The sequence below is a fragment of the Pipistrellus hanaki genome (assembly GCF_964339955.1).
Source record: "Pipistrellus hanaki genome assembly, chromosome: 9".
Classification (NCBI taxonomy): Eukaryota; Metazoa; Chordata; class Mammalia; order Chiroptera; family Vespertilionidae; genus Pipistrellus; species Pipistrellus hanaki.
Window position 1 is genome coordinate 74,422,986 of NC_140511.1, and position 22,493 is coordinate 74,445,478.

General features: G+C 47.1%; 1 protein-coding gene across 5 annotated transcripts in view; it reads right to left on the reverse strand.

Moving 5' to 3' along the window:
- The window catches only part of KIAA1549L (KIAA1549 like), a 190,293-nt gene that overhangs the window by 40,525 nt on the left and 127,275 nt on the right, over window positions 1-22,493 (reverse strand). For 3 of the 5 annotated variants that reach the window (XM_084894513.1, XM_084894516.1, XM_084894515.1), the window contains 4 exons: window positions 18,431-18,602; window positions 12,045-12,208; window positions 5,599-5,789; window positions 1,957-2,084 (listed from right to left, as the gene is read on the reverse strand). In XM_084894513.1, the coding sequence (XP_084750639.1) occupies window positions 1,957-2,084; window positions 5,599-5,789; window positions 12,045-12,208; window positions 18,431-18,602 (655 nt within the window). The remainder of the gene's footprint in view (window positions 1-1,956; window positions 2,085-5,598; window positions 5,790-12,044; window positions 12,209-18,430; window positions 18,603-22,493) is intronic. The other 2 variants (XM_084894514.1, XM_084894517.1) reach the window with 1 other exon arrangement.

Consider the following 22,493-nt stretch of genomic DNA (forward strand, 5'->3'; position numbering starts at 1 on the left):
ACAAAGCTACACAACAGAAAACAAAGCCACGGGTGTGTTGTCACATGCATAGTAAAAAGGTCCGAGAAAGACACGCCAAGTTATTCAAGGTCATTTGAGGACTAGAGTGGGTAATGGGGGGCCTGGGGGAGGAGGGACTTGGACTTGACCTTATATATTTCCAGGAGGAATATAAAGGAAGGCAGGGCTGAAACCGGTTTGGCTCAGTGGTAGAGCGTCAGTCTGTGGACTGAAAGGTCCCAGGTTCTGCCGAAACCGGTTTGGCTCAATAGATAGAGCGTCGGCTTGGGGACTGAAGGGTCCCAGGTTCGATTCCGGTCAAGGGCATGTACCTTGGTTGCGGGCACATCCCGAGTAGGGGGTGTGCAAGAGGCAGCTGATCGATGACTCTCTCTCATCGATGTTTCTAACTCTCTATCTCTCTCCCTTCCTCTCTGTACAAAATCAATAAAATATATTTTAAAAATAAAAATAAAGGAAGGCAGGGAGGGAGGGTTGGAAGAGAGTAGAGAAGCAGGGAGGGTCCCTTGATTGGGTGGTGATGGCAGTCTCTGGACTCGGTTAAAACAACTTTCCCCTGTGTCTTCGCTGCCCTTTGTCTCTGTGTGGCCTCCCTCCCTCTCCCCTTCTCTCTTAGCTCCTCGCTCTGGGAAGGAAGAGAAGAAAGTTGCTAAGTTCACGTCCCCCTTCACATGTCAGGGCTCAGGCCCTCTGTGAGCTGGCGTGGCCAAGCGCTGATGGGCAGGATTTCTGCCCCCAAGAGGACAGATGTCCCCGGAAAACCCCACGTGTCACAGCCTGGTTCCGGTGAGGGAAGCAGTCTCCACGTTACAGGACAGGGGAGTTCAGGAGAAGGAAAAAAATGTAAGGATCAAATCAGCATGACATTTCAAACGAGTGTTATATAGGATAGCTGGGCCTGGGGTCCATTGTGGCATTCTTTCTTTTCAGTCTCTCTTCTTCCTTTTGCCAGAAACAAAGAAATAAGTAAGCGACCTTTGAAAGCAAAAGAATGTTCTGGTACTCACTTCCAGAGAGAGCCCCTGAGCCACACCTCATCCAGTTCCTCTAAAAAGGAAGCCCAGCCAAGCAGCCTGCCAGGTCGCTGGGCTTTCCCCCTGGCGTTGCTGTAGGGCTCTGCCTGCACCCCTTGGACCTCCAAAAGGAATCTTCCTGGGTCCGGGGGGCGGCATGGGGCACTTGAATCTGGTCTCCAGGAAGCCGGCATCACTCATGGAAGGACCGAGTCGGGAGGAGGACCAGGACAAAGGTGGGACTGGGAAGACAGGGAGGCTATGTATAGATGTGAGCTATGTAGAGATGGTGCCACAGCACAGCCCGGTGGCTCCGAGGCCTTCTCAACAAACGCCAATACCGAACCTTTAGAAGGAGGGAGAAGCTAACTGTTTGAGAAACTCAACAGTTCAGCTTCCCTGGAAAATAAGGCAGGAGCCTAGGCTGATGTCTATGGTGATATTTATTTCTGTGCTGTTTCTCCTGGGAGAGGTGGGTTTGCAGCATCTGGACTCACCAGCCTAGCAGGAACCCCTGGAACATTCAGGGGAGCCAGGGAAAGAAAATGGGGAGAATCTCCAAGACAAGCAGCATTTCAGACACCTGCCACCCAAGAGGACCTAGGGCTAGAAACATCGATTCACCCCAGAACAGAAAAATCTCTAAGCAAGCATCCGTTCATTCTGCATTGGAGTTTTGTTTTTCTTTAAAGCCCTGCACAATTCTGTAAGAACAGGAGCCAGGATAATTCAGAGATGGGGGTAAGGCAATACTAACAGGTAGGTAGGAAACGGGCTCATGGTCTTTGTAGGACAAAACAGAAAGAAGAAATGAGAGTGGCACGCTGGGGTGTGTGAGTGTGCGCAGGCCTGTGTGCACGCATGTGTGTATCCGTGTGTGGGACAGGCTCGAGGGTGGTACTTGGCAGGGAAGGCTCCTCACCATTTCTCTTCCGTGCCTCCTCCTTTGTCGCTTTCTGCTGTGCGGTTACATTCTGGGGCGAGCGCCTCCCTGAGCTGGGCTTCCCTGATTCGTTGCTGATGACAGAGCCGTTCTCACTGGGTGACCTGCTGGAGGTAACCATAGCAACAAGGAGATGGTAAGTTTCGACGAGCACAGCCTCCTCTCAAGGTTATTTTATTTGCACAGTTTATGTCTGTAGCCTTTCTTTCTGGTTTTATCTACAAGAAAAGAAACGATGCGGAATATTTTTTAAAAAACACCCCTCCTGCAGCAGGGGTCACGTAGCTGGCTGTCCTGAAGGGCGCTGGCCGGTGCTGAGCTCAGCAGAGAAGTTCAGTGAGCGCCGCCCTCGGTTCCCATCTCTTTTTCATTAACCCCCGGTGACTGTGGAAATGGTTTGAAGCATGTTCTCTTATTAAAACACAGCACTTCGGAGATGTTGCCGAGTGTTTGATTCACGTGGCATCTTCAGGGCTCACAGTTCTCTTTGGCTATTCTCTATAGAGAATATACCTTATACCTTAGCCACTAAAAACGAAGTCACTCCATCATTAAATTCTTCTCTCTCTCTCTCTCTCTCTCTCTCTCTCTCTCTCTCTCTCTCTCTCTCTCTCTCTCTCTCTCATTCACACACACAAACACACACACACATTCTTAACTGTGCTAACTGCTAGCTACTTTCATCTGAAACTACCAATTTGAGCTATTTTCATTCATTCAGGAAATACACTATGAGCGCCAACTGTGTTGGGCATTGTGCCAGGTATACAGGGTACAGAGGGCAGGTATAGAGGGAGGTGGCCGATCAGCCCTGGAAGCCAGAGCTCCCCCTGCAGGTAGTGGCTTTCCCCACATGCTGGAGCACCTTCTCTTTTTAACTTATTTATTTTTTAAAATTTATTTTTATTTTTATTGGTTTTAGAGAGAAAGGGAGAGAGAGAGAGAGAGAGAGAGAGAGAGAGAGAGAGAGAGAGAGAGAGAGAGACTCATCAACAATGGGAGAGAATCAATGATCGGCTACCTCTTGCACGTCCCACTCTGGGGATCGAGCCCGCAACCTGGGCATGTGCCCTTGATGGGAATCAACCTAGGACCCTTCAGTCTGTAGGCCGACGCTCTATCCACTGAGCCAAACCAGCTAGGGCAGCACCTTCTCTTTACAGTATCTCCTGCGTTTAGACAAGGGGAGCCACAGGGCCTCTCACCTTCCCCCCCGGGGCTAGACTCTGGCCTTCTGGGCCCAGTGGGAAAATGGGCTCTGGAGGGCCCCTGCTGAGTTCATGCTGAGTGAGTTCACGCTCCCTGCAGCCTTCGATCATGCCAGCCTGTGGGTGGGCGGAGCATGAAGGCCTTCCCTCTGCGGGAGACCACCAGGGGCAGGTATCCAGAGGCCTCACCCAACCCTTTGTTCATCTGTTGTCAATTGTCCAGACTCAGAACCTAATGGCACCAACCCCTTCCATGGAAACTGACTGGGACAAAATGCGGCACTTGCTAGTGGATGCTCCTCTTTCTCCTCCTCCTTCCTCTCTCCTCGTCCTGTGGGAACTTGGCATTCTCAGTTCCACGTACTTCGGCACCCCAAAATTCATGAACACTGGAAGTGGCCACTCACAGCCATGGGCCAAGGCCGAGTCTGCCAAGAGTAGAATACATAGTACAAGCGGGATGTTCTTGTCCAAGTTCCACAGACGAGTCTAAGTTTGGGAAATGTTTATTCTATTCCTAATGCACACGAGCACGTCAAAGGCTCAGATCCGCCCTGTCATAAAGAGACTCATAGCATTTTTCTAATTCAGCACTTCCTAGTTTATCTAGCTATAGGTCTCTTTTACCATCACAACTTCTTAAACTCTGACTCACCCACTACCACTTCCTCCATGGTTCACATCAGCCTCTTTGACCTTCTTGCTCTCCTTTAAGCAAATCAAGAAATTCCTGCCTCTGGGATTTGCATATACTGTTCCATCTGCTTAGAACCGTGGTCGGCAAACTGCGGCTCGTGAGCCGCATGTGGCTCTTTGGCCCCTTGAGTGTGGCTCTTCCACAAAATACCTCAGCCTGGGTGAGTCTATTTTGAAGAAGTTTAAGTTTAAAAATTTTGGATCTCAAAAGAAATTTCAATCGCTGTACTGTTGATGTTTGGTTCTGTTGACTAATGAGTTTGCCGACCACTGGCTTAGAACGTTCTTCCTCTAGATAGCCTTGAGGCTCACACATCCTTTCCATCAGGTCTTTCTCAAATGTCACTCCATCAGAGACGCCGTCTCTGACTTCCTGCTAAAATAGCGTCACAGCCCCCTCTCCATCTCTCTATGTCCTTTCCATGCTTCGGTTTTCTTCTCCACATTCACCACCACTAGACCTACTATATATCTCGTTCTCTGTCTGCTTATTGTCTATCTCTTCACTAGATTGTAAATCCCACGAGAGCGGGAAATTTGCCTTGTTCACTGCATTATCCCCAATGCCTGCTGAATAGCGAACAATCAATAAATATCTGTGAGGTGAAGGGAAGGAAAGATGAAAGGAGGCAGGCAGGATGTTGCTTTTCCAACCATTGTGGTCTCCAGGCAAGGGAGAAGGGGGTTGGCAATGGAGTTTGTTAAGCCAGCCTTAGGGTTCATTACCTCTTTACAAGGCAATTGCGAAGTCTTTATAGTGAGTCTCCTGGCCTCAAGCCTAACGCTCCCATCTATCTTCCACATTACCACCCGAGTCATCTTTCAGGCTGGGCATTACTGTCGGCCTGAAGAACTTCCCATGGCTTCCCATTGGCTAGAGCACAAAGGTCAAATTCCTGAGCCTGCAAATGAAAACCATCTACAATTTTAACCTGTCTTCTACTTTCATCTTCACTACATCCTGGCCCTCAGAACTCTAAACTCAAGGAAACTCACCATTAAGTGAATGTGGCTGTTCCTTATCCCTCCCGGCCCTTTTAGACTGGATGCCTTCATCTCTTTCCACCTTTGACACTCCACACACCCTGCAAGGCCCAGCTGAAACAGAACCTCCTCCACGCTGCCCTCCCTCATCAGAACTAAGCTCCTCCTCCTCTCTTTTCCACAGCACTTTGTTCAAGCTCCAATGTGGGCGTCGGTGCATCATGCTTGGATTCACGCTATCTATCTCTTTGTCTCTCCATCACAAGATTCGTGGGGTCAGGAATCAATCGTAAACCTTTGTAGTCCTCCCAATGCATGTTAATGACCTCTCTTCATAGTGAAATCTCAATAAATGGCCTTGAACTAAAATCATAAACCACGGAGAAACTGCCAGATAAACCACAACTACGCATGCTGAATCCAAGGAATGGCTTTTACCGTAAGTTATAATGTGTAAGGGTGACATCCGCGCCAAATTTATTACAACAAATGTATGAGCTAGAGCTCTGCTGTCGTGGTTGATCTGCAATACAAAACCTTACAAAGGCTGGCTCGGGAGAAGCAGGTATTATGATTCTCCTCATCCCTTCGGTCTCCTTTTCAAATATTCAACATGAGCGTGAAGGGGAATGTTTAAAGAGAACAGTGGGATGCATGTGAGCGCTTTGGTTCCTCTCACCATCCATTATTCCTCTTGTGGACACGGAGAGGCCAGAGTTGGCCCCATGCCTACCTCTTTCTGGTTTCGGTGGACTTGGCCGTCTTGATGGTGCTTCCGTCCTGGACGACGTCCCTTTCCTGCGAGGTGGGAGTGTCTCGGACAGGAAGCGGGAGGACCACCGTCTCCTGGGTCACGGGGATGACCTCCTCGTCCGCCCCTTGCTGGCCCAGGTGCTGTTTGGCATAGTCAAAGCCTTGCACAGGCTGCAAAGAGGAAACAGGTCTGCAGTCACGTTTCTGATAAAGTGTGACTCTAACAGCGGCTTTAGGAGAAGTCGGACGGGAAAGCACATGTGTCAGGATCCTACTTGGCTTTCCAACCAACTGGAGCTCACTCATCGCCATCATAATCTGTCTTTGCAAAAATCAGATCCTGGCTGGACTCCACCAAGCTTCGGAATCTCTATAGAAGACTTCCTCAGAAAAACGAATAGTGAAAACAAGATGCAAATAATGTGCATGAGAACAAACTTCATTTAAGCATTTTAGACTACTAATTTTAAGTCTCTGGAAATGACTAATTAGAAACTCTTAATTGATATGTTAACAGGTCCTGTCATCTCCTACCTAGGAATATTCCATCATCCCTTAACTCCTGTCCAATAAAAGGCGAGTGACTTGAAGTCACTTGACTGGCCAAGCAACTAGAACTCTGAGCATCAATTTTCTCATCTGAGAAATGAAGACCATCCTATTTGCTTCACCTCCACCACGCTTCAGTATTAACGGGGAATCACAGATTTGAAAACAGAGGGAGAAAAACATGCCACCCTGTGGCATTCACGGAACCACTATTGAATCCAGAGCACTCCCTTATGCAAGTTGGCTGTTCCATCATTTGCTTCAGGGACATTAGCAAGGCTTTTACTGCATCGTGTCTGAAAGCCCAAGTGACTAGGGCCGCTGTGAGCAAAACCCAGCAGACATCTATTAGTGTGGTAATAAAAAACCAAGAGGCCTCTTTTAACAATTCCTGGGAGTGTCGCCACCCTGTTCTACACTCCAAAGGAGCACAATACACATTTGAAGCAGGACAATGGGGTGGTTAGTAGCGATAGCTCCGAAATCAGACTGTCTGGGTTTAATTCCCGACTCTGCCACCTATTAGCTGGGAGACCTTGGGTAAGTTACTGAGATTCCCCGCAGATCAATTTCCTCATTGGCAAAATGGAGAGAGTAACAGTGTAAGCAGGATAAAATGTGTATGGGTGTGAGAGTGACATTTAACCATCCTCGAAGGGATGATGGGTGGATTAAATAAGTACATTTAAGTCCAGCATTTAGCGAAGTGCCTGGCACATAGTAAGTGCGCAATCAATATTAGCCAATATTGGTTGCCTTGCTACTAAACCTTAGCCCAGATGGAATGGACATCCGTGATTCTCTTCACGAAAATGTGGGGATAAAACTCAATTCCCACCATTTGAGTTCTCACGGAACCTGATTTGATCAGAAGCTCTTCCTTCAGCATCTAATTTAGCTGAGAAATAAAGCAGGAAGGCTCCAGCTACATTTTAACATTCTAGGACTGTGGCCCAACTGGCCAAATCTTGCAACTGAATCTCAGAACAGAATGGAGTTTTATTGTTAGATCCAGCAAAGCTTCCTCATTTTAAGTTGTCTATAAAACAGTTTTGCCACAGTCAGCTCCCCCAATTCCCAGGGAAACTCTCTCTGGCCAGTGTGCTCACCCCTCCCTCTTCTCTGAGACACTCACCCTCTGACCCCTGTAGCCCGCCCTTGACAAGCCACTGACATGCTATGCCAGGATCTGAGAATGTTCCTGAACTAGTGTTTGTCTATTCATTTCCCTCCACGCCCGTGGGCCTACATGAAACAGAAGGGAACTTTTGGAAGACTGATAGTGTTCTTAGAAGCTCTTATGACCAACTGGTCACCAATTGCATTCAACTGAAATGTTCCTAGACGCTGACCTCTGCTCTCCAAGTCCGCTGTATTACTAGCTTCTGCTTTGGTCTCATTGCTTCCATCCTGCTCCTTGGCAGGCCTGCCCTTAACAAGCCACCAAAGGTATCTCCCTTAAACCACGTCAGGTCATTAAAAATGATTCGTGGCACCTAATCTCTACGACAAGGCATTCAAGGCCCTTCCCATTCTGGCTGAACCCACCTGCCCAACCTCACCTCCTGCTGGCCCCTTTTCTGCAATACTCCCAGCCCTCCCCTCCCCCCTAATTTTATATATATTGTATATATATATATATATATATATATATATATATATATATATATTATTGATTTTCCACAGAGAGGAAGGGAGAGGGATAGAGAGCTAGAAACGTCAGATGAGAGAGAAACATCAACCAGCTGCCTCCTGCATACCCGCTACTGGGGATGTGCCCGCAACCCATGTACATGCCCTTGATAGGAATCGAACCTGGGATCTTTCAGTCCGCAGACCGACGCTCTATTCACTGAGCCAAACCAGTTTCTGCCCCCCCCCCCCAATTATCTTATTTGATTTTGTTCCAGCTATAGTTATTTAGCAGTGGCTTGTGCCAGGGATCGTGCTTGCTGCTGGAGATATAAAAGTGAATAATAACTGTCCCCCTACCCTCAAGAACTTCACAACTGCAGCTTCACTTGCTATTGCGGGTACAGGACCAAACACATGACATACACTAGCCACTTATCCCCACTATACTCAAAGAGGCAGGTATTCTTATGACTCCCCGTTTTAAAGATGAAGAAACTGATGTTCAGAGAGGTTAAGCAGTTATCCAGGCTCACATAGCGGGTCTGTGGAGCCAGAGCCGAATACCTAACCACCGCTGATGGCTCTCCCCACGGCCTCTCCTTTCCTCCCACAGCCTGCCATCTCTGTGGGGCATCTCCTCCTGTACTTGGCCTTGCTCCTGTGCTGAGACTCCCGGCATGTCAGTGAGTAGCTGGGAGTCTCCTCCAATGGCAGCCAAGACTTCTCAAGAACCGAGTGAGGAGGACAAGCTGACTCTGGCCCTCTAACCCGACCCCCAGCTCTCTCTGGATTTGGCTCCTCACCCTTCACGTTGGGTGAAGTTCCCTGCTGGATCTGGGCTGGTAACAGGTAAGCAGAAATAAAGACACTAAAGAATGACAAGCTTAAGAGGTGGTCGTAGTTATTAGGTTAATAACAGCCCCTGCATATGTTCAGTACTGAGAGCCTGCAAAACGCTGGCACCTCCCTCTGTCCTCACAGAATCCCATGAGGCAAGCAGGGCGAACATCACAGTCTTCATTTTACACATAGGAAAACAAAAGCTTAAAGAAGTTCAGGGACTTGCCCAAGATCACACAGCCAATCGGTGAACGACTCCTAGTCCCTTACTCTTTTGACTGACAGGGGAGTGGTTCTTTCAACCCCCAACAGAGAAACTGCCCGAGATGAATTGCCCATTAGATACAACTAGTGGTCCCCAACCCCTTCAATACATCATCTTGAAGTCTTTATAGTTTCTTCACTGAATTTTATAAAACTATCCCATCCAATGATCTCTAACAATTCCAAAAGTAGACACGTTACCCAGATAGTTTAAGTAGAAAACAGTGTCATAATAGAAGCCAACTGGTACATGCTATTTATTATATACCAGGCGCAGCTCAAAGTAATTTACATAACTCAATCCTCACAAAAACCTACCACCTTCCTTCCGCAGATGGGGAAACTGAGGCACAAAGAGGTTAAGTCCAGGTCATACAGAGAGTATGTGAGAGCGAGGAAACAGTTGGGCATCTTTGGGGGTGACTGACCTGACCTGAGCAGATGATCATGCCAACTACTGCAGGCCCTCCAAGCTCCTGGATACAGCCCTGCCTAGTGCCTCCTAAGGTTGCCTGTCCCTCGGCGCCATGTTCTCGTCAAGTATATGAAGAGAACAATGGGAAAAGGCTGTGGACTCGATGACAAAGAGAAAAGAGAAGCGAGCGAGGAAGAAAAGAGGTGACTGTCTGGCCCTCCTGCGTTGATCATCCTCTCAGCATTCTACATGCAAAAGCCCAGTTGACAACAATGGAAACGGGTCTGTCTCTGAAGAAGGGCACGGGCCTCCCACGCTGGCCTCCACTCCCAGGACAGCCACGTCACCTCCTCTTAGCACGGAGTCTCCGCCAGGATCCCCCGCGCCCTCTGGCACTGTGGCCTGCATCCTAAAGACGCAGTGATGTCCAGGAGACCGGGAGCCCACCCTCCCGGTCTGTGGATTGGAGGCAAAGGCTAACTTTCTCACTCCACCTCCTCCCTTGTCATGCAATGCACTCTGCTCACACACAGGTCATGGGAAGCAGTGCAGGTGGCTCTCCTCTTGCACACACTGCAGTGCTGCTGGGTCGCCGGGGCAGAAGGATGCAGTAAGAAAGAGTCACAACCCCTGGTCCGTGGGATCGACCTTGACCAAAGGGCTTCAGCCATCCAAGGGCCTAGTCCAGCCTCATTATGGGAGAAAACGGCCAGCATCACCACACACAAGTGAATTCAATCATCTCGTGCAACAGAGAGTTGCTTGACTTTCCACATCAGCACAGTGACCAGGTAGGAGCATAAAAAGGGGCCCAATCTGTTCCCACTTCAGATGGCTTACAAGTCAAAAGGTATGCTGAGGTCATGTGCCGGCCAACTCCTCTTGGCAAATTAATAACATTTTGGCTTCACCTATAACACAAAGGCGGCATCTACGACCTCAGTGTGGCATGCTTTGTGTCTCCGGGCTGGGCTGGGCTGCAGTTACGTTCTGGTGATTACTGCTGTGTCTGAGAGGCTCGGGTTGTCAGTAAGCTCAGATGGAAATGAAGTACCCCTGCTTGGAATGGTTTCCTCTTTCACGGCTTGGATCATTACCAACATTGTGATGCATCTGGGAAGCAGCTTGCTTTGTGTCAACAGAATCAGAACAGCATTCTTCGGGGTTTGGCTCTTCGGTATCAGGGAGTCTACTCGGGCTGCAGCTTCTCAATGAGGGAATTAGTTTAATAAATAATCAAATTCATTTGATTTCTCTGGCTGTCGTGAGGGGTGATCACCCACAAAGAATGAGGCATGTGTGACTCCCAGCAAGAATGAGCTCCAGGACACGCATTCCAATGGATATGCAATTCCATCCACCGCCTCATTCCTGTGAGCTCAGAGCTAGAAGGGGATTCTACCTGTCAAAGCTCAGGGTTCAGAGAAGTGTATAAAGTAAAAGAGCCCAAAGACTCAGACATGGGCCTCAGTCGTCCCTCTGCTGAGAGTTATGTGACTTTGGACAAGTCCATCAATTAAAAAAAATTTTAAAAATATATATGTATATATACACATTTATTTCAGAGAGGAAGGGAGAGGGAGAGAGAAATAGGAACATCAATGATGAGAGAGAATCACTGATCAGTTGCCACCCTGAGGATCAAGCCTGAAACCCGGGCACATGCCCTGACTGGGAATCGAACCATGACCTCCTGGTTCATAGGTCTATGCTGAACCACTGAGCCACACTGGCTGGGCCCCCACAGTCTCTCTTTAGCGATAAAATAAAACCTTCCCTGACTACCACCTACCTCATAGGGTTGCTATGATGAGCAAGCGAGGTACTAGACCTAGAAGAGTCCCACACGTTTTAGGACATTATTTAAACTTTGGGGATTGAAGGCTATTAGGTTTCCTTTACAGAATTATCATGGAGGGAGCTACCTGACTGGAAAATTAGCCTTTGGAATATCCTCCACCTGCTTCCCTTCCAGTGAGCAGAGTGCCAGGGCAGGCCTGTGGAGGCTGGGAGAGCGGATGGGGCTCCAGCCAGGCTTCACTGGAGCCACTGGAGTTTGATAGCGGACTGGCCCAGGCTCTGCAGCTTGCCCATCACGGCAGCCTCGGAGGAGAAGCCGCTCTGGCCAATGGATGAAGGAACATTTTGGGGGGGGTCTAAGGTGCCCCAAAGAGCTGTGTGTTATGAGCCAAGAGACCTAATTCTACCCGTTCTGCTACTTACTAACTGTGCGATCTTGAAGGAGTCCCATCTTTGTAAAAAGGGGTGTCAGAGACGAGGTCTACCTAGATTTCTGTGCCCCCACTTCCTCCTCTGCAAAACAAGGGCCCTTCTGCCAGGGTTGCTGCAGGACTGAGCTGCTCTATGTAAAAGCACTGATGGCGAAGACTGAGCAGGAGATACGCATTAGCGATCGTGTCCTGATTATAAAATGAAAGGGTGTGCAAGGAAGTAACTCTACGTAACGACACTTAAAAATGGCCACGATGGTACATTTTGTTATGCATGTTTCCCCATACATTTTTAAAACATGAAAACACGTGAATTAATGCATAAAGGGTCTTCTTCAAAAGCCGGGCTGGTTAGGATGTTTCTGAAGGCACTTCCATGTCTCCAAGGCCAGGAGAGGAAAGACAGGCGAAGCCGCCCTGCAGGCCGGGCTCCTGCCGCCCCCCACCACCGCCACCCCCCACCACCACCACCGCCCCGCGTGCACCACGCACCTTTGCTCTCTGGGGCAGGTTCATCACGGCGTCCGGCTTGAAGTCGTTCTTGTTCTTCCGGCAGAGCACGGCCGTGATGATGATGATGATGACCGTGACCACGGCGATGGGCGCCAGCACTGCGGCGATGATCCACAGGTTGTTGGGCGGGTTCTTCACCACAGCTGCGGGGAGAGCCAGCGGGAAGCACGTGACAAGGAGCACCGGGAAGGGAGAGGCCACCGGAGAGAAGTCTCCCCCTAACCCCCAGTCCCAAGTCGTGGGATGGTTACGAGGATTTAAGATCAGGAAGACTCCTGCCTTGGGCAAGGGACTCAAGGTCTCTGAGTCTCAGTTTCCTCATCTGTAAAATGGGGCTATCACATTGAGAGGCGTCCGGGAGACGAGACACATGTGGTGCTTTGGTAGCTGCTCAATAAAATGCCGGCCTTCACTATGACTAGGAGGAGGAAGAGGAGGAAGATGGAGACATATCATTTTCCTCACCGGTGATGCCCATGAATCAAAAGAGAAGAAGAGGAATACATCTGAGCATTAGAGTAGTGCTGGAATCAGGAGGCAAAGGCCACAGAGCGATGACTCTAAGTATTGTTGTGAACGCACCCTCGGAGTGAGCAATGATTAAAGTGTAACCAGTGGAAACCTCCCTTCCACCTTCCCAAATGGCTGGCTGGGGAAACTTGGAAATGCTTCCGTCTAGTCAAAAGGATCTGGCTGGCCCGCTGGTGTGGCTCAGTGGTTGAGCATCAATCTATAAACCAGGAGGTCAGGGTTCGATTCCTGGTCAGGGCACATATCTGGGTTGCAGGCTCAATCCCAGTAGGGGGCGTGCAGGAGGCAGTCGATCAACGATTCTCTCTGATCATTGATGTTTTTATCTCCTTCTCCCTTCCTCTCTCTGAAATATATATATATATATATATATATATGATATTTTAAAGTTGAATGACAATCTAAATGAATCACCTTTACCCCTGTTGCAATTTGGCTCATCATCCCATGCAGATTTTCATACAGGATAGAGTAATGGGGCAGTTAAAAGGAGAAATACCCTCTTCTTAATAGTTCTAATCTATATTTTAAACAGACATACTGCAATCTGGTTTTTATAACAATTTCTTGGCAAGTCTGGTTGGCATTAGTTGACCCTCCTAATCCTGCTGAGGACCAGACTCTGGAATATAAAGACCCCGCTGGTAGGTATCCCTGGTGAGGGCCTGCCTGGGGAGCCAGCCCACCTGTCTCTCTGACTGCAACCACCCCCTGACTTCAACTGGTGTCGTGTTGGCCAAGATCTCTCACCAGCCAGCACTCAGCTCTGGAGTGCTGTTAACACAAAAGAACTACTTTCCCCCGATTTCTGTCAATCGGTGATTAATCACATTATTAACTTCTGAAAACAGCTCATTAGATAATGTGCTTCTGTTGACATTAAACATTTCATTGCTGCTGCTTTTAGTAATTTGACATTTATAGTTTTATGCCTTGAACATTTGTTAAAGCTTAGACCCACTGTTAAAAACACCAACAGGCCTCTTTTTGGGCTGTGCTATTCTATCCCGATAAAGAAAAGTGCATTAGAACACGATGCGCCAAATATACATCTAATTTTTTTCATTAGCAGGAATGAAATATTGACATGTGTTCAGCTTTTACTCAGCTTTATGGTTTTGGTGGATATGTTCCTTCCCAAAGCAGTCTGTAAAATCCTCTCACCTCTATTTAAATGAGGAGAGAATTGATTTATCTTATGTATATTAATAAATTGATTTAACAGTCAGAGAGACGGTAAAGTGAGGTCAACTGAAGTCACCCAAATACAATATATTCATTGGCATAATGATCTAGGACTACAAAGTCATGCACAGAGGTGAAAAGAAACAAATGGTTGTTTAACTTGCAAGAACTGCAGTAGAGAAGGACAGGAAAAGGAGACAACATGCTGAGCCTCTGCTGTGCGTTAGGCACTGTGCTCGGACCTTGACCTGGGGCTGTTCTTACCCCCAACTTGCAGGTGAGCAAACTGAGTCCTAAGGGGTTAGGTGCTTTTATGAAAAATCATTTCCCTGCCGAAACCGGTTTGGCTCGTGGATAGAGCGTCGGCCTGCGGACTGAAGGGTCCTGGGTTCAATTCCGGTCAAGGGCAGGTACCTCGGTTGCGGGCACATCCCCAGTAGGGGGTGTGCAAGAGGCAGCTGGTCGATGTTTCTCTCTCATCGACGTTTCTAACTCTCTATCCCTCTCAATTCCTCTCTACGTAAAATCAATAATATATATGAAATTATCAATAAATGGGTGTTGTTTAAAAAAAGGAAAAAAAAAGAAAAATCATTTCCCTGAGATACACAGGTGAAGTCACTTCTGAGTTCACACACACACACACACACACACACACATTTATTTGTCAGAAAGAATGAAATCCAAGGGTCCACATAATCTAAACTAAAAATAAATTATTTTTACATGGAACAAGTGTTGAAAGTAGAAGAAATCTACCCAAAAATGTCTCCTGCTCATTTTTTGTGGCTGTGAAAGCTCATGCTGGTGTGAGGAGGGCCTAGCTCAGGGCCCACCAGCAGTGAGTGCTCTGTCCATGTTGCTCTCCTGCCCAAACCACCCCACGGCCGTCATTCCGCTCGGGGTGTGGCCCACAAGGCTCTTGTTCACATTCCGGGCTGATTTCAAAACCATGAGGAGAGCTGAAACCGTTTGGCTCAGCGGTAGAGCATTGGTCTGTGGACTGAAAGGTCCCAGGTTCGATTCCGGTCAAGGGGATGTACGTTGGTTGCGGGCACATCCCCAATAGGGGGTGTGCAAGAGGCAGCTGGTCGATGTTTCTCTCTCATCGACGTTTCTAGCTCTCTATCTCTCTCCCTTCCTCTCTGTGAAAAATCAATAAAATATATTTTAAAAAAAAACATGAGGAGAAAACTGGACTTAGAACATCTCTGTTCCTCTCTTCTCACTGGCCTCAGCTTCTTCCTCATCCAATCCGGGCATGGAGGCATTCCCCACGGTCTGTCCTCTAGGTGTTCTCTCCCCGTGCACTCGGCTTGTCTCTGGGATTCTAACTCTCTCCTCTATCTGTGACATTCTCAAATCTAGTGTTACCTTTAACCTCTCTCCTGTGATCCAGGCTTGAATTCCAACTTTCTTAACTTCAGCCGTCAATATCCCATCAATACCCTCTCACTATTTTATCAGCACCTCCTCGATACCCCCGAAGCACCCCTTAACATCTCATTACTTTAAACTCAATGTGGCCCGGACAGAATAAATTACCTCTCCCTTCTAAAAATGCATTCCTCCTCCAATCCCCTTTCTACTTTCATTAATAGCACCCTGTTCCATGAAGTGTATGGTTCTTAACCTTCAAATCTCCTTTCCATCTTCATTCCCTCTCTCCATTAGTCCTTCTCTCTTATGGATAAATGAGACATTCAGCTACCACTGAGTAAGTGCTTAGTAGGATTGTACTAAGCCCTTTCCATGTAATAATTCTCTCATTTAGTCCTCTGAGTATCTCTAATAGGTCTGTTTTCTATGTTACCCCTTTACAGAGAAGGAAAATGGAGGTCAGGAAGGATCATTCATTGGTCTCTGGCTCCATGGCGACAAAGTGGAAGAGCAGCGGGTGGGGTGAATCCAGGTCTGTCTTCCTAAAAAGGCTCTGCTCGCAACTGCTCTGCGTTGGTGTCTTCCAACTGTGTGCCTCCCTCAGGGCCTGGCACAGCATTTAGCAAAGGCTGGTTTTTTTTATATATATTTTTTGCCATTACAAAAAGAGTGCCAGACAGCAGTGGGGGCTGAATCTCCAAAGATAAAGGAGATGTGGCAGCTGCTTTTAAAGAGCTCAAGAGAGAGAGAGCAACAACTTGTTTGCTCAATGGGATGAGAGCAATGGAAGCCCCTAGAACTAGGAAAGATTGGAGGGAGGGGGCTCCGCTTCATGGGCCAAGCAAAGCTTCAGAGGAATCAGGAGAGTGAGGGATGGATGCTCCTGTGTGGCTGAAGCATTAGGAAGGAAGGAGAGAAAAGTAGGCGGAACCCAGGTTGGGAAGGGAGCTGGACACTGGTGCAGTGCCTGCTGTGAAGGGCTTGGGAGACTGCTGTTTCAGAGTCTGGATTTTTAATGGAGTAGGTGTAAGATCACAGCCTGTGTTTTCCCAAGTATAGATAGTGACTCTAATTGCAGTGTGGACGGTGCATTCACGACAAAGCGACTGAGGCTGAGTTTGTGGGAAGCACCTGCCAAGACCGAGAGGGCATAGCTATGAAAGGAGAAAAGGAGAGAGAAGTGTGAGTTACTGCAGAAGGGAACTGAGAGGACCACATGGACTCGTGGGAGACAAAAAAGCAAGACTGAGGGACAGCAGCATGGGAGCCACAGGTTAGCAGGGTCGGGAGCCTGGCTCTCGGAGTTGTAGCCACACCTCTGGGCACCCCCCTAGATGGCTCCTGGACTCTCACTTCCAAAAGGTTTCACGCATCTTCTACTCGGATACTATCTCTCTCCCACCTGTGCTTTCACACCTCCCACGGCTCCTCTTCAACCGCGTCAGCCAAGTCCCCTTCGCCTCCACCCTCCCCCTGACACTCCCCTCCTCTCCTGCTCTCCATAAAGCCAGCTCTCGCTTTTCTGCCCCTTCCCAAGGCCTTCATCAGCAGTGAGGAGGCCACAGCACTGAGAGGTCAAAGTAGAGGATGGACGAGGACAAAAGAAGCGATGCAGAAGAGACAACAAGTCAGATAAAAATTTGTCAATACCCTCATCCTCTCCCCCCCACCCCTCCCCCCAGTGTCTTGTGTCCATTAGTTATGCTTAGATGCATGCATGCAACAGGGGATAGGGGAGGCTGGGGGAAGATCAATGGGGGGAGAAAAAAGGATATGTGTACTACTATGTGTAATACTTTAAACTAGGGGTGTCGAACTCAATTAGAGAAGGGGCCAAAATCTAAAATCCAGCCTAAATCGCGGGCCGAATGGTTTACTGGACAGTCATAAACTGACAATGTCATAAACTGACAGCGGAGTGCAGTGATGACAGCGCGGTACGGGCCACATTGCAAGGCCTGGCGGGCTGGATTTGGCCCGCGGGCCTTGTGTTTGACACATGTGCTTTAAACAATTAAATAAAAATTTAAAAAAAATCTCCAGTAAATGAATCACATTATGTATAGTCTCCTTCCCCGGCCCACCAAGGCCGGATCCTCTGAAGCAGTATGTGTCTCCAAGGCCATCAACCCCTCCCCACGTGTCTGCACTCCAGGCTGTTTGAACGCCTTGCTTTGCAAGCACACCTGGTGCTTTTCACTTCCATTCTTTCTCTCCTGCTGCTCCCTCTTTCTGGAAAATACACCCTTCCTCTCTCTCTGCTGAAACCTCAGCGAAGGATCCTTAAGAACACGCGTTTGCAGTCAGACAGATTCAGATCTTGGCGACCTCGGTACTAGTGCTGCAGCACTGACCAAGTTAGTTAACTTTTCTGGGCCTCGGTTTCCTCATCGGTCACTTGCAGCTGAACAAAGTTGTCCCAATGAGAGGGAAAAGTGGGAACGTCTATATAAAGCAATGAAAACAGCAGCTGCACCTCAGACGGTTTGGCTCAGTGGATAGAGCGTAGGCCTGCAGACCAAAGGGCCCCGGGGTTCTATTCCGGTCAAGGGGACATGCCTGGGTTGTGGGCTCAATCGCTAGTAGGGGGCCTGCAGGGAGCAGCTGATTAATGATTTTCTCTCATCGTTGATGTTTCTATCTCTCTCTCCCTCTCCTTTCCTCTCTGAAATCAATAAAAATATATTTTAAAAGAAAATAGCAGCTGCCTCAGGGGAAGGTATTCAAAGAGGCAGCTATTATTTTTAACTTCCCTTCTCTGTTCACTCTTTTCAGAAGCCCCTTCAGAGCAAACCTCCCGGGGTTGACAGCATCACACTGCCCCCTTGTAGCACCTTCCTGCAGTCCTCGCCTTCATATCCTGCATCAGCTCCCTCCCTGCTCCTTGAAGGCAGAGCCCATTTTTGTGTGTCTTCCAGAACCAAGGCAGCTCCTGTAGGACTCTAATGATGCTTAGTGAATCAGATTATCTTCAATTCCCCAGCAGACGACTCCGATCCCAGCTCCGGTGATTTCCCCGGCTATTCCCCGAGGAGGAAGAGTGGGTAGCATTTGGATGTAGCGATATCATTACTATCTTTCCAATATGGAAAACATGCCCCTTACCCAGAACCTACTGCTTCAACCACAGCTGACTGATTTAAACACTTTCTATACAGAAATATTTCTCTCTGGGCCCGTTCGGCAGGAGCTTAGGGAATCCCTCTCATTCGCAGGAAACATTTAACGGCGCTAAAAATAACGAACGGAAGGAAAGACTATCCCCTTACGGTCAGCTTGCAGGAGGACAACGTGATGCAAGGTCAAGGCCATCCTTTGGGAGTCAATGGTGCTCAGGATCTTGGCAGCCGCGGTCCCCAGCAAAGGCTTCCCGTTGTACAGGGTGTAGTAAGTCAGCTCCGCGGGGTCCTTGGGTCCCGGCACCCGCTGCATCTTCACCATCTTTCGGGGAAAAAGAGGCCATGTTTATAGGGCATCCTGCACAGACACTACAATCCCTCGGGTGATCAGCAGGTTCTCTCCTGACTGCTGAAGCCTTTCGAGGCCGAGTGGACCCCCCGTGTGCATTTGAGACACCAACCTTAACGTGCCTCCCTGTCACCAAACCCACAAGAAGCCCCGCTGTAGCTGGCAGGGGAGGCGAGGAGCAGGAAATATGAACATCTGGGCAGCACAGTTTGAGGCTGCAGAAGCAAACGCTGAAATGGAGATGTCTCCCAGGCTCCAGAGAGCACTGGCCTCATTTGAAAATAGGCCTGCACGTTAATTCAGGGCATGTCAGGTTATCTCTCAAGCAAGATTTCTAATTTCTAATTCCTGCAAAATTACACTACGTTAGCACAGCTTTGGTAATATTATTATACTTAAAATCCTTCTTTCTTGAAATATTGATTTTTATGGCATGTAATACTATTATACTTAAAATTGTTTTTCTTGAAATATTAATGTGGACTGCATTATTAGAGTTAAAATCGTTTTTCTTAAAAAAAATAAATAAATAAGAGTTGGGGGGAAAAACAACCAGAAAACAAAGACAAAAACATAAATTCCTGCAATTGCCAGAGAGGGGTGGGGAATGAACTTCTATGCCTGCAATTCAAAAGATTGATGATAAAAATAGTAGCTGGAGACTCAAAGTTCTTTTTCTAAAATAACCTTTGTTGCTTTTTTCCCCACTGTACAAGTTACGCATATTCACTATAGAAAATCTGAAAACACAGAAAAGAATCCAGAAATAAAACAAAATTAAAACAACCTATACTCCCTCCATCACAAGCTAATGACTATTTTCATTTTGGAGTATTTGCTTCTATTCTTTGTTTTCTCCCACACAAATCTTTTATTTATTATTTTACAAAATTATTTATAGCACTCTCTCTATAGTATAACATATTGCTGTTTTTACTTGTCTCTTTAAATGACCTTAAATATAACAAAAGCATAAATGTCAATTCCTACATTCTAACTCAGACCTCATAAATTTATTTAGCAAATCCTTTCTTGCTAAACAATTAAATTGTTACTCATTTTCCAGCACTGTGATTAACAAATGGAAATCATTACAAATACGTAAAACATACATTTTAATACTGACATAATGTCCTACTGTATGCGTGCCTCATACACGTAACTAACCTTCATTTTTGAACACTTCGGTTGCTATCAAATTTTCACTATTATAATGAACAACTAACAGACATTATGGTACAGTATAGTGTCTTTCCAATGTACCGATTATGAGTTTTATAGGATATTGAAAGATATTACAAAAATGTTTACAACAGCACTGTTAAGAGCAAAAAAACTAAAAAGTCAAAATTTACTAATAGTAGAATGGATATTCTACTATTCTAGTATAGGATAGTCACATAATGAAATGTTATAGAGCAATATGAATGAACTCTGGCTATTTGTATCAATTTGGCTGAATACAAAAGTCTGACATTGAGCAAAAACAAAACAAAACAAAAACTCACCCAAAACAAATCACAGAATATAAAATTCAAAAGCAGGCAAAACCAAATGACGTACTGTCTAGGGATACACATGATTGGTGAAATATGTACAGAAAGTACAGGCACAGTCAATTCTGATAGAATGAAAGGAAATGAGTACAGTAAAAGATGACACATAAAAAGCTCCACCAGTAAGCTAAGAACAAAGTTCTCATCCTTTTGGTCATGGGTTCTTTATATTAGTGGTCTTTAAACTCTGCATATTTTTATACCCCTTGGTATATATGCTATATATAACCATTAGAAATAGATATCACTACAACCCAATAACAATGGGTTTAAAAAACTCTGGACAATTCACAAAGCAAGATAGACAATGAGTATACTTTAAAAATGCTCAGTGGGGACCCACTGCTCTCACCCTTTGTCTCCGTGTTTACCTCTATCTTCAAAATGAGTCCCTATGAGTAAGTTTGTGACCATCTAAAACAGTGGTTCTCAACCTTCCTAATGCCATGACCCTTTAATACAGTTCCTCATGTTGTGGTGACCCACAACCATAAAATTATTTTCGTTGCTACTTCATAACTGTGATTTTGCTACTGTTAATGAATCATAATGTAAATATCTGTGTTTTCTGATGGTCTTAGGCTCTATAGCAGCGGTTCTCAATCCATGGTTCAAGACCCCTTTCACAGGGGTCGCTTAAGACCATTGGGTCACCTAAGACCATCATGACCCACAGGTTGAGAACCACTAGCAGGGTCGCCTAAGACCATCGGAAAACACAGGTATTTACATTAGGATTCGTAACAGTAGCAAAATTAGTTATGAAGTAGCAACAAAATATACCGATAGAGAAAAATCTTTAAATTCTAGACCTCTAAATCTCCATATTCATGAATGTGGCCCATCTTTTAAAATAATCAGATCCCAAAAGGAAGGTCTCTCTGTGTGGAAGGATGGTGTCAGATACGTAGAGTGAATTTTACTTGGGAAATGTGGGCACGTTATTCCTGTCCCTCATGGGAGAGGTGGGGAGAGTGTCAGTACAACCAGTGAGAAGGTGGATGAGCTTTCAGATATCTAATAACTTCACTCCATTCCAATTTATTAGCAAATCCTTCTTTGCAAGATTTCTCCAAGGGTAATGCTAGAAGGGGCTCTACAGCCCCTGCAAATGAGGGATCTGCAGAAATCAATCCCCGCTTGCTTCGCTCAGACTTTTCGGGCGAATAGAGTGGCCAAACACACTCAGAAGGGAGAGAAGCACGTCTCACTGGGGTCCCTTTCAACACAGAAAATGCTATTAGATTGTTAGCTTTCCTAATCACACCAAGACTGTAGGTGTGACTAGGAAATAATTTGCCTCCCGCTTCAGCAGAGGCAAGTCCCACGTCACTGTCCTCGGAGCAACTTCTTTCTGCTGTTTGGAGAAGTGTGAATCACAGAGCTCAGCGGAACCCGCAGAGGGGAAATCACCAGCCAGGCGAGCGAAATCAACCATCTCGCTTTACCTCGAACCAGGCTGTCACAGGCCACAAAGACCTTTAGAAGCAAAGCCACATCCAACAGGACCAGAGACCGAAGTCACCCACTGTGAACGCCAGGCCTGGATTGGCCCTCGGGGGCACAGCTGACTCCACAGGAGAGGGACTCTTTGTACTTACAGACTGCCTGGGGCATGACCTGCAGGCAGATTGTGGTCATGACTGCAACTTCCTTTCAAACGCTTCCTCCTCGCTTCCTGACAGACAGTGCAATGCCATACATGTATATTTGGGTTAACTTACTTCCTCGCTTCCTGGCAGACAGTGCTGATGCCATGCATGTACGTTTGAGTTAACTTACACCCACCGAATGGTGAACTGCCAATCAGGAGTTCACACCCCAGGGCTGTGGGCTAGATTCCAATGGGGAATTCCACCCGGGAGGCAGCTACTGAGGGTTCCCTTCTGTAATGTGTTACCTTGCTCAAAAATGTCAGAAATGGGTTCTCCTTGGGTGAAATGAGGGCTATGCAAGGCATGAGGATTGGCTAGAATACGCTAGAGAGTCTCACTCTCGCTTGAACCAGGTAATGAATCTAGAGGCTTAGAGTCCCTATTTTGGGAATGGCCACTGTCTGCTCCTAGGGTCCCGAGGAACAGACTCAGAAGAGTTGAGTGTTTATAGTTTATTTGAGAGCTGAGCTGAAAGGAACTGGCAAGAAGGTGAATAGGTGATAGGGTGGGGGGGGGGGGGATAGAGGGAGGGGTTGGGAGGGAGCTAAAAAGGGTGTTATTAAGCCAGTTACCACAGTGGGTAATGAACGCTTAATTCTGTGGGAAAGCTGTGGAAGTGATGGAAAAGATACATTTCAGAATTCTCCTAGCTA